The 17,622-nt window shown below is 38.0% G+C and overlaps 1 protein-coding gene across 3 annotated transcripts in view; it reads left to right on the top strand.

The window, feature by feature from the left end:
• Positions 1 to 16,983, top strand: part of trdmt1 (tRNA aspartic acid methyltransferase 1) — a 28,433-nt gene extending 11,450 nt beyond the window's left edge. For all 3 annotated transcript variants that reach the window (XM_062984384.1, XM_003221954.4, XM_062984385.1), the window contains exons 3-11: positions 2,531 to 2,607; positions 3,678 to 3,749; positions 5,127 to 5,192; positions 5,644 to 5,713; positions 7,351 to 7,434; positions 7,880 to 8,235; positions 10,867 to 10,924; positions 13,637 to 13,766; positions 16,376 to 16,983. In XM_062984384.1, coding sequence (XP_062840454.1) covers positions 2,570 to 2,607; positions 3,678 to 3,749; positions 5,127 to 5,192; positions 5,644 to 5,713; positions 7,351 to 7,434; positions 7,880 to 8,235; positions 10,867 to 10,924; positions 13,637 to 13,766; positions 16,376 to 16,476 — 975 coding nt within the window. In that variant the 5' untranslated portion in view covers positions 2,531 to 2,569 and the 3' untranslated portion in view covers positions 16,477 to 16,983. The remainder of the gene's footprint in view (positions 1 to 2,530; positions 2,608 to 3,677; positions 3,750 to 5,126; positions 5,193 to 5,643; positions 5,714 to 7,350; positions 7,435 to 7,879; positions 8,236 to 10,866; positions 10,925 to 13,636; positions 13,767 to 16,375) is intronic.
• Positions 16,984 to 17,622: the final 639 nt, after the last annotated feature.

The following is a 17,622-nucleotide window of genomic DNA, read 5'->3' as shown; positions in this document are numbered from 1 at the left end:
TCAGCACCAAAACTTCATGTTATACAACAAATTTGACAGAAAAAGTAGTTCAATACGCAGTAATGTTATGTTGTAATTACTGTATTTATGAATTTAGCACCAAAATATCACGATTTATTGGAAACATTGACAACAAAAATGGCTTGGATTATCCAGAGGCTTGGATAAGCGAGGCTTGGATTAGTGAGACTCTACTGTATTTCTATAATAATACAGGTGACAGTGGATTGTCTTGTGTGGATATAAGTTGTATCAGGTTTTATGAGTCATAACAGCGCTTTGAAGGCTGCCTAGAAATGAACCTTAGCCAGTAAAGTTGTCATAATGAGTTGTTTGTGCTGTCCTTGTAACTTTTACTGAGTCTAATTGGATATTCTCCTTAGGAATTGTGTATAGGATTTCATCCTGTGTTAATTTATCTGAAGCTAGAAGCCTTTCCCATTTTTGAATATCACTGTTGTAAGTTCCCAAAGCCATGAAGTTCTTGGAATGTGCAGATGAAGGGAGGTAGATAGTGCTATAGTTCAGCTTCAGAGTATGTACTTTGCAAGAATATACTCTTAGAAGCAATAAAGTATGTTAAGGAGGAACAGGTTGCAAATGTTGGGACAAATCTGATATCATTCTGTAGACACTGTACAGGTTGAACTGTTCCTTTTAAGGAAGGTGTCTAGACAATACTTTTGTGAGGCATAATATCAACACTGAGATGGATCCAGTAGCATTATTCTGTCAGTGAATGGACAATGCTTTGGAATTGAATTCCTTTCTCCTTGCAGCTTCTTGTGTGTCTGTCCTCCCAATCTGCTTTGAAGGCTTGGCTAAGCCTCTATAGTTGATCTGGGGTTTCAGGAAGAGAAGGGGTGGGAAAACTTCTGATGTATAAACACTGTATCTGTCTAACTTTTCAATGTAATTTATTGCTATCTCACCAAATGCTATCTTTTAAATTACCTCTGTCCATTCAAATGTTGAATCTATGGAGCTTTTTGAAACATTTTTCCTATTTATCGTTTTTGTAATGCTAACAGGTTTGCCCTGTTAATCTCAGTTGGAAGCATTTTGGAGTTATTCCGACTGCTCTGTTAAAGTGATTAGCTCTTAAAACCCTGGGCTGTGCACATTCCAGCTGACATCACTATAGTGGCTGGCCCTCTGACAGGACCTAGCCATAAATGCAATTTAGCAAAGTACATTGTATGTGTGCTTATTAGAGGATGGCTGTGATACTGACAGACACCTGTTTGTATTTTAAGGTAGACACATAGATTCATAGAGTTGGAAGAAATCACAAGAGCTATCCAGTCCAATCTCATTCCATATCCTCTATCTATCATCCATCCATACATCTCTTTCAATCAATCATTTGTTGATCTACCAATGGAATGTGAATAAAATTATAATTCAGAAGCAAAGCTCACATATACTCACTAAGTCACTGCCCATAGTCCTGAAATCTTAAAGAAAAGGAATAATATGTGCAGAGAAAGAGAAAAGAAGTCAATTCTCTTGCATGAGTTGTTATAGTTCTTCTTCTGTTGTTGTTTTTTTTTTTTTTTACTTTATCACATTTTCTTTCCAATGCACATTACAAAAATGGATGGTCATTTTCATCAATGCTAAACAAAGATGTGATAACATAGCAATCAAAGAAAAGCTGCTTTTAGCACTATGCAATCATACATTGAAGCAACAAAGTATTATATGTGCCATTCAAAAATTTCTCCAAAATTTCATTGGGGAAGGTGAAGGGCTCTGCCCAATAAAACTAAACCAAATATGTTCCAAACCATCCTTTGAGTTCATACCTCTCCCTTACTTCAAATTGTAAGTTTTTCATCAAGTTTCCAAAGTTTTGCCCCTAACTGTGGTTCCCGAACTTTGGTCAACTCCCATAAGCCCCACCCATCTTCTCCAGTGGTGAAAGTCCGGGACCTGAAGTCCAAAGTAGGTGAAGGATCAACATTGGGGAAGGCCAAGGAATACATAGATAGGTTTTTGAATGTTTGAATGTTTCCAACCATCAAGTTGACTTCAATTTATGACAACCCCAAAAATAACAAACCTACAAGATAGTTTATTAGTAGACTTAGTAAGGTCTTTCAGACTCAAGCAGCTGTTTCCTTGATTGAATCAATCCAGGTCTCAATTTCTTCCTTCTGTGCTCAGCTTCTTGTGATTCACATCATTTCATAATGTGTCCAAAGTATGACAGACCCATTTTGGGGTCTAGTGAGAGTTGCGTCTTGATTTACTCTTAAGATGCATTTTTGAGCAAGTCAGTAGAACTCTCCTTTAGCACCACATTTCAGTTGAGTTGATTTCCTTCCTGTTAGCAGTGTTTACTGTCCTGGTTTCACAACCATACATAGACATCAGAAATACCATGGCGTGGATTATTCTAATTGATATTTTTTGCTTTTACTAGGCCCATTCAAGGAAACAAATAGCCTACAATTGTCATGCTTGCCATCTTTGCCTCTGGAAATATTCTGTTCATAATAGAAAATGTCTTTTCTGTTTTATTTAGGGAATATCACTGAAGGAGTTCAACAAGTTATCTTTTGATATGATTTTGATGAGTCCTCCTTGTCAGCCATTTACAAGGTATGTGTTTAAAATGTCCTGATCCTGTATGAAAAGAGAAAGAAACATGGAGTTGGCATATATGTTTATTAGAATATAACCTCTGTTTCAAGAAAAGAACATAAACTTTGCTTGAAGAAAAGACTAAGGATGATTGCCACTGAGACGGATCCCTGTCTGTCTGTCTCTCTTTATGTCATTGAATGGAAGTATTAGTTACTTTTTGGACTATAGTTCCTGAACTCCCAGGTAGCACAGGTGAGTTGGCTGGAATATTCTGGGAATTATGTCCAAAGAAATACAAGTTGAATATCCCTTATCTGAAATGATCAAGACCAAAATTGTTTGGGACATTTTTCAGGTTTTGAAATACCTATTTTGTATGTATGGTATGTGCAGAATGAGATCTTTTGGATATGGAACTCAAGCCTAAATATGAAATTCCTTTATATTTAATATACATATAATACACATAACCTGAAATATTTTACACACAGTACAGGGTGTTTGAAAAAGAACTCCCTAGTTTTAAGTATAAATACATTAAAACTAGGGAGTTCTTTTTCAAACACCCTGTATTTTAATGATTTTTTGCATGAAGCAAAGTTTGTGTACATTGAATCAGCAAGAAGGAAAGGTGTTGCTATCTCAGCCACCCACGTGGACCATTTTGGATTTTGGTCTATTTTCTATTCTGGATGAGAGATATTCAACCGGTATTGCTTTTCAGCTATGATAGCTGCATAGCATTCTCTTGTTTGGTCTGCTAAATAAAATAAATTATGAATAATATCTTGATTTGCACAAGATTAAAAGAACACAAGTCTGGTTTCACTTGTCAACATAAATAACTTGCTTGTGGGCTCATTTATAAAAATGAAAATCTTTCCCTGTATATTCCTTAATGAGACAATATATCTGATCTTGATTCAGATGAAGGATTTATGTGGAATGAAAGCCAAATCATTTTGCTATATGAATTGAGTGTTCTAAGTGTTGTCGAAGGCTTTCATGGCAACAACCCTGAGTGTTCTAAGTTGGTCATGTTTGCTCCTAATGTACTTTGATTTCTGCTCCTTTTTTCTTTGTAGAATTGGCCAACAGAGAGATGTTTCTGACCCTAGGACCCGGAGTTTTCTCTACATTCTTGATATTCTTCCAAGGTAACTTTCAAGGGCAGAGTACTGAACTGATAAAACATTACTGGATTATTGTCCCCCTTCCCCCCACTGCTTTTAATACTTGATGACAGTATTAGAGTGAGCTCAACCACAGGACAATGTAGTTGTTTATTGTTGTAAATTTATGTGTTTTGATTTGTTTTTATATTGTAATGTTGGGCAAGGCCCCATGTGAGCCGCCCTGAGTTCCTACGGGGAGATGGGGCGGGATACAAGAATAAATTATTATTATTATTATGTAGTTGTGATGAGTGGCTGATAGTATACAATATTACGAAGTGCTGTGACCTGTTATAACCCCAAACAATGCACCTCTCGGCTAGGATATTTAATTAAAATTTATTTTACTTTACGCTAGGGAGAGACTTTCACTTCTGCAAGTGAAATATAACACCCTATATTAGCTCTTGCCTTCCCAATTGCTACTAAACAGTAGTATGAAAAGTGAAAGCAGGATCCAATCTGGAAGGAATTGAGTGCCAAGACAACCAGAGTTCAATTTTACCCCTTAATTGCCTAGATTGTTGATTGCTTATAAAATGACGTTTTATTTTCTGGATGTGGTTGGATCCTCACTCTTTGCAGTTCCATTCAACTTGGCAAAGTGTCAAGGATGATGGGAGTTGTAGTCCAGAACCATGCAGGGACTCCATGTTCCCTGACCTAATTTAAGTTAGGTTCTAACCTTGGACTGAAAATAATAAAATTTTGAAAAGAGTTTTCAATTAAATTATAACTTGTTGATCCTTCATTTTAATTTGAGCTGATCGGGGGGCAAAACCACCCATTACTCATATATATATGGCATGGTTCTCCTCTGTGAAATATTGGAGGGTATAATGACAATGGCTTTTAATTTAAAATATATTTTCTGTACATTGCGAACACTGATGCCATTATTATACAAATGAGATGGCAATAATCTCCAGGGAAAATAGGTTCTTGTTCTACTTTTGGGCCAAGACACTGAAATGTGGCATCTTGGATATTGCCTCTTTAGTTCTATTTTCCCTTCCCATCTGCACTAAAGTAATATTTAAAACAATTTCCCCCTCCTGCACTCTTGAGAAGACTCTCTGTGGGTGGATGAGGTTATCTGGAAATACCAAAAGACACTTCTAATCTTTTTTTGGACTCCTCCAACTCTTGTGGCCTCTTAGATATGGCTTAGAATGCTTTCTTTTTGGGTCTAATGACCTTAGGAGCAATGTGTTTTTGTTTTCTTTTCTTTCCTTGTGAAGAATGGTGTGCATTGCAACATTGTTTAGAGCACTTATCAAGAAATCCCCAAATTCTGATGCTTAGTTTGATCCAGTTGTTTTTGTCCTATAACTGAACTTTAAACAATTCATTTTGCAGGCTTGCAAAGCTGCCAAAATATTTACTTTTGGAAAATGTCAAAGGTTTTGAAACATCTTCGGCCAGGTATGGTGGAATTAAACATATAGCCTTCTCTTACAAGTTGTTAGGAAGGGAAAGATTGACTGGGGAAAATGCCGTTTCAAAATTTTAGGAACAGGGTGTGGATAAATATTAGGAGAAACTTCATAATAACGAGAGCTTTTTAAATTGTATTTTTTGCGGGAGATATACTTAAGCAGGGGTCACATGGCTCTCTGTCAGAGTTGTAGTATGTGCATCTTTCATGACAAAGAGTTAATGTAACAACTAACATAAATATATGGCTGGGTCTCGATTTCAGTAATACTTTGCGTAGACCCACTGAAATTAATCGGTCTTAAGCCTCATTGATTTCAGTAGGTCTGCTACTGTAAATATAACTGAATTAGTGTCCAGCCCATTGTAATCAGGACAGCTTTAGACAGCCAGTCAGCACAACAACTTGTATGCTTCTGTCTTCTTTTTGTACTGCCAGAGATGAACTTATACGAACACTTGAAAAGTGTGGATTTATATATCAAGAATTTCTGTTGTCTCCAACGTGCGTGAGTAATCCCATTTTTTAAAATTACTAATCCTAGCTCAGTGACACTTCCAAATTTCAGTCCAACAGTCCTGACACAGCATCACATTTGTTTGCATGTACATTATCCACATATGAAATAGGATGTGCCAGTACAGCAAATGCAAATCCATTTGCTCTTCCTCCAAGTCTGCTCCCCGCCTCCTGTTTCCATCACCACTAATGAAACCACTATAGTCTGGTTTGGGTGTTGGCAATTCAGTGTTAGATCCCTGTACTAAGTGAGCCTCTGCCACCAGGCACATGAGTGATGGAATCCTTGTTGGCTTCATAGGCAAACATTAGCAGATGTCTTGTGTAGACAACTACTTCTACTCAACTTCTACTAGTGACAGTGTTAGATATTTTTCACATATCTTGGCAGTTTGATGATGTTTTAAAAAGATCAGAAAGCTAGGAACAGATTGGGAGACTGCATTTTCTTCTGTTACTGAAGTGCTTGCACAGTTCTCATAACTATAGGTGGAGGGATATGGGCCAGGCTTGCAGATTTGGATATTGTTGCTCCTGCACTGTATAACCCATGGCATCTCTCTGATGGAAGGTAGTCCAACATTCCATGTAGCCGAAGATGGAGAATTTGATCATGCAACCAGTCTGCATAGAATTAATTTGGAAAGCTATAGTTCTAGCTTTGGCTGTCAGAGGATGATGGAGCCCATCAGTGACAGGGCTGGTATGCTTCACAGCTGTATATCCTTTTCAGTATCATTTTGAGGAAATCTCAGAAATCTAATAAAGCTTACGCTACAGCAATAATGTACGTCAGTGTTTATCATGGAAATAACTATTGCAGAGTCTTGGAACTACATCCAGTTCTGTGGTAGGGATACCTCTTCTTCAGAAGAGGAGCAGGAAAGTGTTCATGAATCTGAGGGTGAGTTGGAATCTGAGGAGGAGATTTTACACGTACTCACATTTCAGGAGAGGTGAAAGAAAACTGAGCAGAGACGTCGTTCAGCTAGAATAGCTGCCAGAAATGCAGCTGAGTAATTAGGAACTGCCCTAGCAGCTGGGAGGGGACTCAGGGCTATAAAGCAGAAGCAGGTGCAGCCAGCTCTTGCTGGTAACACACTGACTATTCGCTCTCCTTGTGCCTGCTTCAAGTCTGCATCTGGGAAACTGCTCCTAAGGATTTATTACTGTTTCTTTGTCTGAAGTAAGACTGCAATTTGATTTGGGAATTTAAAAGAGACTATGAACTGTGTTTACCCTAAGACTTCCTTTGCTTCCTTTTGCATTATTCCACTGAGTGTGTTGTACTTCATGTTTTGCTGAAGTAAAGCAGTTTTCATTTACTTACCACAGTGTTTTAAGACTGTTCTTGAAAGTCAAAACAGGACATTCTGGCACAAAGCAACCTTTCACATTCTGGTTTGAATATGTAGTGTAAACCTATTAAAAGCTTGCAAAGCACTATGTGTTTTCTTCTTCTGAACAGGGCTGTTTAAAATGTATGGCAGTTGCATGAGGCCAGTTCGTAGTGAGACTGGGGAAAACCTGAGTCAACTTTGGTAGTGTTATTGTATAGGTAACTTGACGATTGTTGCCTATGTAGTGCACATTGATCTCTCAATGGTTTTTTTTTTTTTTTGGTAGCTTGGCATCCCAAATGCAAGACTAAGGTACTTCTTGATTGCACGCCTTCAGACTGAACCTTTTCCCTTTCACGTACCTGGTAAGGTAAGCCAACCCTTTTAGTATTTCAACAACTGTAAGCATTTCAGTCATCCTGGCCTCCTCTTCCAGTGTGTGTAAATGTGACTGACCAGTTTGTAGATAATTTTAACCTACCTAAGTAGAAAGTTTTATTTTCTAATTCTTCCATTTAACAATTCATATTGTCTTATGGCTTAAAACAGCCTACTTGGTTCTTTCAAATGTGTAAGTCTGTAACTTATTGTTGAACCAATGGGTGTTGTCTTTGGCAGATGATTCACTAGATTTTACTTGGGACTAGCAATTGGATTGTAGGTTAAGTGATCCCAGAATGGGGTACTGTTCAAAAATATACATGCAGTTTTACTTAAATAAATCACATAATATTTCATACTAAACAGCTTGATAAAAGTTCAGAGACCCACATTTATTCAATATCTTGTTTACTTTTCTCCTTGTTCAATGTTAGATCCTAACAGATTTCCCAAACCAAGATCAGGTGGATTCAGAGAGGTCCAGATGTAGTACAGGCTTGATGGAAGCTGGTTCCCCATTGCCTACCAGAGAGACAGTCTCTGGTTCTGATGACAATGATGGACATTCTTCAAAGAGGGACTTCCTATTCAAGCTTGAAACAGAGGAGGAACTGGAAAGGAAGCAGCAACAGGACAATGATCCCTCTTTGCAAATGCTAAGAAATTTCCTTCAAGGGGATGGAGAAGACCTGAGTCAGTACCTCTTGCCACCCAAGTCCTTGCTGCGTTATGCTCTCCTTCTAGACATTGTTACACCCTCTTGTAGGAGATCCACATGCTTCACAAAAGGGTACGTTTCTCACAAAAAGTGTAAACAACTATCCTCTATACACCAGGATATAAATTCTTCATTGCATATGTTTAAAGCAGTAACAATGTAGAGTTAGTGTAAGCTAGAACCTATTTCTCTTAATGAAGTATTAGCCTTCAAGAACACCCACCTCAAAACAGCTTCCCAATGGCTATTTATGGATCAGCTTTTGGAGAATTTATTCTTCACAAACACAAGGTTTACATGAGTTGTTGAGTAGTTTGCAAATTCAGTTAGCAATGTATGTACATTCCAAGCAAGATGGCATTATGTAAGGTCTTTAGCCTTCTCTGCCAAAGAGTGTTGGTGCCACTCCAAACTACAGCCCCCATGATTTCATCGTATTGAGCCATGGTAGTTGAAGTGGTATCAAACTGCATTAATCTACCGTCCAGATGCACTCTCAGATAGCCTGGACCTAAGCCATGTAGAGCTTTGTAGGTTATGACCAGCACTTTCAAATCATTCATGGCAGCAAACTAGCAGCTGGTCCTCAGTCTACACTAAACTGTTACTACTGCCGAGCAGTATTATCAAGGTAGGATACAGAGACCCAGGTCTAGGGCACTGCTAAAGAAGCCAGCAGCAATAGTTTATTAGATTTTTTAAAAATTAAAAATACGATGTAAACGTTCTTCCCATTATGTTCAAGTTTAAAATTACCTAACTTACATCTAATTACTCAGACTGGAAATTTCAGCTTAGTTCTGTAATTGCCCAAGTTGAATATTAGAATTTCATTGCTTCTTGACTTCCGCACTCACTGCTTCTCCACCGCATAGAGTTGGTATGTCCTAGTCCAGAACCCACTACTGGCTTTTATGTATGTTTTAACTATATATATATACTTGCTGTGCCCGGCCACGCGTTGCTGTGGCGTTGTCTGGTGGTGTTGGTGAGAAATTTGAGTTAGTGGTGGTATTGAATGTCTGTTGTATGGTTGTCTTTATGTTTAGTATGTACAGTAGAGTCAGGCCTCTCTGAGTATACAGCTATCCTTTTTCTATGTGAAAAAGATAAGCAAACACTCTAAAGGTTCCAAACATAAAAAGAGATGTGACATGGAAGGGCCACAGAAATAGTCAGGCCTCTCTTAGTATACAGCTATCTTCTTTCTATGTGAAAAAGATAAGCAAACACTCTAAAGGTTCCAAACATAAAAAGAGATGTGATATGTCAGGGCCACAGAAATAGTCAGCCTCTGCAAACCTTAGGATTGTATGATGTTGTTGTTGTTGTTGTTGTTGTTATTATTATTATTGAGAGGCTGGGTGGCCATCTGTTGGGAGTGCTTGGATTGTGTCCTGCATGGCAGATCGTGGGAGGTGTTCGCTGGCCCTGATTGTTTAGTGTCTGGCATTCCCATGTTTTAGGAGTGTTGTTTTTTATTTGGTGTTGTGATTTTAAGCTTGTTAAAATATTAGGAGAGAGACTGTGTTGATTGTCATGGTTCATAGCATATATGTAAAATATAGAGTATTAAAATGGGTTGGATATTGTAGAAGGTTGGAGTGGAGATAAATGATTCAGATGATGGGCGGGCGCTAGGACCCAGGGGACAGCTTTTCCCCATTGCCTGCCTTCCCTGTTGCTGGCCGGCCATTATACTTTCTGTTTCCCTCCCGGGCATGGCTCCCGATGGTGCGTTGTGGGTTCTCTCCATCTGGAGGTGCGTGAAGTGATTTTGTGTTGTTTCAACCTTAAGGCGTGGATGATGGGTTGTGTTGTCCAATGTCGAGGTTGAGGGGCCCGTAGTTTAGTTGCTTTTCTCGTTGCCGCGATTCCATCACTCTTTTATATATATAGATGTGTGTGTGTGTATACACACACACATGCATACATATAATAAACTTTTATTTATACCCCGCCGCCACCTCCCATATGGACTTGGGGTGGCTTACAAATAGCAAACATGATGCCACACCACATAGAAAACAGTATATCTACATTAAAAATACAATAACATATTTAAAACTTACTATATATAAATTACTATATATAAACTATATCTTAATCCCCACTCCATGCTGCCTATTCAACCGGTGCCTGCATAGTATTTATCAAGTAACCTCAGCCTGTTTCTTACATTCTGATTCTCCTATAATTAAGTCAAATGACAGCCTGAAAGAGACTGAGGAATACATATGTTTACACATAAAACCACATTGGCTCTGTAAGAGGGATACCATCATTTTAAAAATACTCCTTGTTGTTAACTATGGGCATTTTATGGTTGTTTATTTTGGGCTTTTCTGAGACCAACATGTTGATGAAGAGCAGTATCTATTTGAGTTTGTTGGTCTGAGTCTTTTGAAATGAAACAGTGGTCTAAATCCAAATGGAAGGCCCAATTCGAGTAAGCCAGCTTTTATGTAAAACTTGTTGATTCAGTGGTTCTATTTTAGTTTGAACTAGTTAGATTTAGATTGCATGGCATTTTATTTTATGTTACATCACCCAATCATATAGTCCTCAGACCTATTGAAAAATAATGTCCTTTGCAGATAACTCTTATTATTTCTGGATACTGTCCTTTAAAAATCTGCACTCACCAGTACTGGCAGTCTCAGAGGAATCTTAATGTGTGTATCTTAATTGATTTTATTTAAGGTATGGGCACTATATAGAAGGAACTGGTTCAGTGTTGCAGACAGAGGAAGATATCCAGGTACATTTGATTATAAGGTTCTTGGTTAATTCAGTATAAGGCATATTTTTAAAGATCTTTAGTCTTCTTTGCTAATGGGTGCTGGTAAACTACAATTCTCAGGATTCCCTAGAATTGATCCATGGTAGTTAAAGTGGTGTCAAACTGCATTTATTCTACTGTAGATGTTCCCTGACACTTCACAATGTCCTTCTTAGCCTTATTTGCCAGGATTTTCTATAGTATTTGCCTTGAGTATAGTTTCTCTAACCATGGCTTCTTACTGTTTGGCTAACAAAAATTAAAAATTGAAAGTGATGAACTCAACCTGTCATATGAACAAGGCAATGTGATAGTTTTCTAAACTGTTGCTGTAATCATTTTGACATTTACAACAGATAAAGCTAATCGGTCAGTTAAAGAAGGATGCAAGTAATTTGAACAATTTTTGAAGCATTTATTTTGTAAGAATTACAACGAAGTCATAGGAAGTCCTTTGTGGAAGGGCTAGTATAGAATTTTGTATTCATCTGATACTCAGATTATACATAAATCACAACTTTTTCACCCTCTGGAAATGTTTGGACCTAACACAGTGCAGAAAAGACATTCTGCAAGGTCTTCCAAGGGTTGTGTTGTTTAAAGCTCTAAAGAATTGGGCTTCCTTTTAAGTTGTTCCACAAAGTTCAGATCTTAGGGCTCATACAATCTTTTGAATAAGAGTATTGTGCAATTTTTGAGTTAGATCACAGGCAATACTTTGTGATCAACTTAACAAAAATGGGTACTCTAACTGTTATATATAAATTGCCCACCTTTTGACATTGGCAGCATCAGGGAAGGGAGTGATGTGTTTAATGATGTTTCTCACTGCTGAAAGGAATTGTCATAGAAACCTGCACTGTGCACAATACCTCACTGAACCCATGAAAGAGCTATTTTACAGTTATAAAACTGAACTATTTACCCCCAACATATCAGTCCAGCAGACAAGAGAAAACGAGTTCACAGGTTTTCTTGTGATCAGATGACAGATTTCTATCTTCTTCGCACCTCTCAGCTAAGCTGTGAGAAAAGGGGGTGAGGGACCTGTAAATTGCTTCTGTGCAGAAGGTATTTCTTTGTTGAAACTTTTAGAGCATGCAGTTGGCTCTCCATATCCACGGATTCTGTATCCACAGATTCATGGCATGAAAGTTTTTTTGAAAAAATCCATTTTATATAAAGGATACCAATTGGTTATACCATTATATATAATGGCACCTGAGCATCTGTGGGTTTTTGGTATTTGTGGTGGATCCTGGAACCAAACCACAAGGGCCAGTTTTAATTTAGACACTTGACTTAAGCCAAACCTTTGGCCTTATCTTCAAAGTACTTGTTCCGTCCCCCAGGACGATGGTTTGCCTTACCTATTGGTCGTTTATTTGTTTTCCCTCCTTTACATTTTGTTTGAGCCTCTGGCTGCAAAAGCCTAGGAAAAGTGGCTTGGAATCTGCAAGAGCTGGCTGCAGTTTTCTTTGCAGTGATTGGTCAAAGAGTGCAACATCTTAGGACCGCCCTTTTTACCAGGGTCTAGTCTCCATTTTGGAGCTTCATTCTGGCTATAGTCTTCCAACGTGCTGGAGCTGTGCAAGGCTAACTGGGACAAATCATCCTCAAAACCAGGCCAATCTAAGCCTATCCAAATTAGATAAGTATTGAATTATATTGATCTGGAATAGGAAATCTAGTTGGAGGAGCAGGGTTATTCTGTCGCTTCTAGAACTAATCTTTGCTGTAAAGATAGGGAAGGAAAGAGTTTCTCCTTCTAATATAGGCAGCGTGATTAGGGTATAGTGGTTTTATAATCACCTTTGCCTTCTGGAACCAGGGATAATTCTGCAACTAAAACCTATGGAAATTTGTTTCATTTTCTGCAACTTTAAGATCTGTGCCAGGTTTACAACCTTGTATGAATAAACATCCTTTTTTGAAGTTATCCAGACTCAGTCGTTCAATATCTATAGGACAGCTTATAGGGATTTGCAGTTCGCCCGGATAAAGGACAGCACGTTTCAGTTTTATAGTTTTTTATTGTCCGGCGGACGGCACAGTACTGCTTACGATTCTTAAAGCCATACACTGCTTGTACTAAGACTGTTTTAACAAAGCATACATTTCCTATATGGCTTTATTGGTCCTAACATTGTTGGAGGCATGTTTTGATGAGGACAAGAAAGAGTATTTTTTGAGGCTGTTTCCAAGATGTAGAACTCCCTTTTTATATAAAGAGGCATTTGGTTTTTTATACACTGCAGCACATAGAACTTTTCATGAACAGTGTATAGTGTTTTATTTTATTTCATTTAAAATGTCTTTCATGCTAATTTTAACTTGGATTTTTAAAAAACTGAACTTTAGTTTAATACTGTTTTAACTTTTGTAGTAAGAGATTTAATTGTATTGCGCTTTTTAAAACCTTGTATGCCATCTAAAATCTAGGAGAGCTAGGAGAAAGGTGGGATAGAAGAATACCAGCTCAGGGCCCTTTCAGACAAGCCCTATAACCCAGAATTTGATCCCAGGTTTTCTGCTTTAAACTGGATTATATGAGTCTGCACTGCCAGATAATCTGGGATAAACAGAAAACCTGAAGATTTTTTTCAGGACTGTTAACAAGCCACTGAATAATGCAGGTTGGAAAGACTACTATAAATCATCATATATTCCGAACTTTTCTATTATCTGCAGCTTGAATCTGTATTTAAATCCTTTGAGAGTTTATCTGAGGAGGAGAAGCTTATGAAGTTGTCATTGCTTAAACTGCGGTACTTTACCCCAAGAGAAATAGCAAATCTACACGGATTTCCTCCAGAATTTGGTACGTGTGTTGCTTATTTAATATGTATGCACTTACCTACTACATGAAGGGTGGGCAAAATATAGTGCCTCCCAATGCCAATGAAGAAAATTCTGCCAGGAATAAAATGGGTTGATGTTATTCTAAAGTCTTCTTTACATTCTTGTTTTGTATTGAAATTCATAATGGGTGGGATCTCAACTATGACTTTTCAGCTTTCCAGATGTTCCTCTCTTTTTTGGAAGGAAAGTATTCAGTGCTACATGGTCATATATAATTAACTCCCTAAACCAGGAATCTTCGAGCTTTTTGAGCAGAGGGCTGTATCCAGACCACGGGCCTTAGTTTGGGGATCTTGCCCTAAACCAAAATGCTGTCTTGATGTTGTGAAGGATGCCATCCCGATAAACTGCCAGTCCAAACAGCTTCTGAATGAGGAATGCAGAGGAAGTGTCGTTTTGTCCTTTGCCTCAAGCAGCAAAATAATTTGGAATGGCAGAACAATTGGTTTTTTCCCCACTGAAATGCTCTAGATGATTTGGCTGCTACCAGCAAATGATTTACATCAACTAGTTCCATGGTCTTATAAAGGGAATTTGGCATTACTGTTGCCGGAACCTCGACACTTAATTCCATTAATTTACCTTGTGAAATAGAGGCCAGGCCTTTAAATAATGCCATGTGCATTGCTTTAAATCACATCCTATATAGTAACCACATGGGCAACCTTCTGCAGCTAAGTCATCAATAACTGTAGCAGTTCTAAATTATGGTCCACTTTGCAGTATATTTTGTAAAACATAGAGCACTTCAACTCCACAATTTAGTCTCTTTGGAGATTATGAAGAAATTTATTGGTGCCCCTTCCTTTCGAATGCGAGAGAGGTAGCTATGATATAGGGTCATAAACTCTTCTAATTGCTTTATTGTCATTAGTATAATAGGTCTCCTAAGATGGTTGAAACAACACCATTAAGACTGACCAGGATGTGCTTGCACCTGCGTCTAGCTTTCAACAGAGTGACACCAGATTACTCAGAAAGCATTTTTTATTAAACACTTGATCTGATTATTTTTCTAAGGATAGAATAAGTTTGGCAAAAAACGACCCTATAGATGTTATTGGACTGCAATTTCCATCACCCGTATCCATCAAAGCCAATATTGAAAACTGTATGCCTTAATAAGGTAAAGGCAAAAGTTTCCCCTGACGTTAAGTCCAGTCTTGTCCGACTCTGGGGGTTGGTGCTCATCTCCATTTCTAAGCCAAAGAGCCGGCGTTGTCTGTAGACACCTCCAAGGTCATGTGGCTGGCATGACTGCATTGGAGCTTCGTTACCTTCCCACTGGAGCAGTACCTATTGATCTACTCACATTGGCATGTTTTTGAATTGCTAGGTTGGCAGAAGCTGGAGCTAACAGCGGGCGCTCACTCAGCTTCCTGGATTTGAACCTGGGACCTTTCGGTCTGCAAATTCAGCAGCTCAGCGCTTTAACACACTGCGCCACCGGAGTCTCCGTATGCCCTAATATCTGGTGGCAAAAGAGTAAAGGCAAAATTGAAATGTGCAGGAGCAAGAGAGAAGGCTTAAGGAAGTGTTAGTTTTCCATTTTCGCTTGCAACATTTCGGAACACAGCATTTAGGACTTCAATCGAGTTTGGCCACAGTTCACTGGATGTGAATATAACAGGGAGAAAAATTACTCCAAGCAAGGCAAACACATTCTTTGCCAAAGAGCAATGCAATGGCAAGCAAGACAAGCTGTTCCCTAAAATAGGGACATTCCTGAATGAACCACTTTTCAGTGGAGCAAAGACTAAAGCTGACTAGACTGAGAGCCATAGAGTAAATGTGGTATATACTGGATTTCCCTTACTTCATGGATCACATACTTTGTGTGCACTGGATATGAAACACAAAGGACTTTCCCCTCAATAGGTCTGTGCCAAGGACAGGCTGATATTTCAAATTGCTCCTGTCCGGCATGGAGCAGACTTAACGAAATGGAGGACTTGCAATATAATTGTAAACTCGCATGCCTGGGAGCAAGATGCATTCAAATCAATTATACTATTGTATATACATGTATATAAGGCTAGATGTAAATGGCAATATAATGTTTGATACAAATTTCTATTTATTTGATATAAATAACTGATGGGTCTTGATATATAGCCCACTGTCAATCACTACCAATATAGTCCATCTTTCAAATCTTGATTGGTGGCTTGTGTATTATTCATATTTTTCAAAAAGCTCTTTTCCAGAGAATTGCTTGATCAAGTTGTAATTAAATCCAGAGTTTAAACAAATAACAGGCAAGAAAAATATCTCCAGATGTCTTGAAATGCATCTTCTTTGATTTCTCCCTTTTCTAGACTAGCTTTATATGTTAGTTTTTCCATCTGTTCCCTGCACTAAGCGCTATCCATCCTGTACATAACATTTCAAAGTTTTCCAATGAGTGCTACTTATTTCAGAGTAGACATTTATAGGATTACATTGTCATACATATATAATAATAACCAGTCATTAGATCCAGAATTGTGATCATTTGTATGATGGAGAGGATAGTTAATAGCCTTGCTTTTGGTTAATTTTTTAAAAATCAATTGTGTTTTGTTTTAGGTTTTCCTGACAAAGTAACCACAAAACAGCAATACCGTCTGCTTGGAAACAGTCTCAACATACAAGTAGTTGCTAAATTAATCTCATTGCTGGTTGGTTAATGTGGGAATGCAACCTGGCCTGATGATCTATCTTGTTTGCATCCTACAACATGAGAATACCAGCTGCATCTTTGCAAATGGAATAAAAGTTATCACTGTGATGCATCTGTGTGTCGACTAATGTGTTTAGCTCCCATTTCTGGTATTTATCAAAAAAAAAAAGTCCACCTAGAGTACACTTAATAAATTGTTGAATTTTAAGGTGACACTGGCATAAATCCTATGGATTCACTGATTGTACTTTTGTGATGGCGAGCAGTTGGATTTAGACATGGATGCTTCCCATCTTATTTAGTTGCCATGCAATTTATGACAACACCAGCTGTTACTGACAATGTTGTGCTGTAATTTGTGAGCAGTGAAGCTGTGTTTGCCAGCGAAAAGATGAAATTACAATGTTACAATGAAAGAACATTTGAATTTGAATGTAAAACATATTGGTTACATCTAAGCTCAAGTGAAAGAATGGACTAGTGTTTTTTAAAATAAAACAATTTTGCAATTTTTTGTGTGTGCCTCAAATAATTTCTGATTTATAGCTTTGTAACAAATACCCTTTATGATGCCTCAATTAATGTGATTTTATTGGTATCTGTTTTTATTTCTGAAATTTACCACTCTTGGCTTATACTTGAGTCAATGTTTTCCCAGTTTTTTGTGGTAAAATTAAGTGCCTCGGCTTATATTCGGGTTGGCTTATACTCGAGTATATACGGTAACTTATTTCAACTTGGTTATGCAACTTTCTTCACTTCCTAATGTATATTTCTCCTCAGCATTCCAGCTGGGTACTTATATCTTACAGTCACTCTTTTCCATCGATAGTCTGCCTGAAAACTTAGTCACATAGGACACTTTGTCTCTCAGTTTCTCCTGACTGAAGACTTCGACTCAAAATAGTCTCTTTTTCCTTCAATACTACAACTGAAGCCATTATCTTAAACAAAGATCCTCTCCACTCTAGCTCCCTGGCTAAAGTCTGAATAATTTCAAAACTGTTCCCTCTTTTTCCTCCCAGCTAGCTCTGCCCCTTTTTCTTGCTAGCCACTCTAAAATGGATAAATTTTACTGTAAAAGCTGCATAACCATGGTGATGCATCAACCAATCAGATATAGCCAACTCCTACCTGCCCTTGCCATAATATC

Source organism: Anolis carolinensis, chromosome 6 (assembly GCF_035594765.1).
Source record: "Anolis carolinensis isolate JA03-04 chromosome 6, rAnoCar3.1.pri, whole genome shotgun sequence".
Lineage (NCBI taxonomy): Eukaryota > Metazoa > Chordata > Lepidosauria > Squamata > Dactyloidae > Anolis > Anolis carolinensis.
This window is presented reverse-complemented; position numbering and strand designations above follow the sequence as displayed.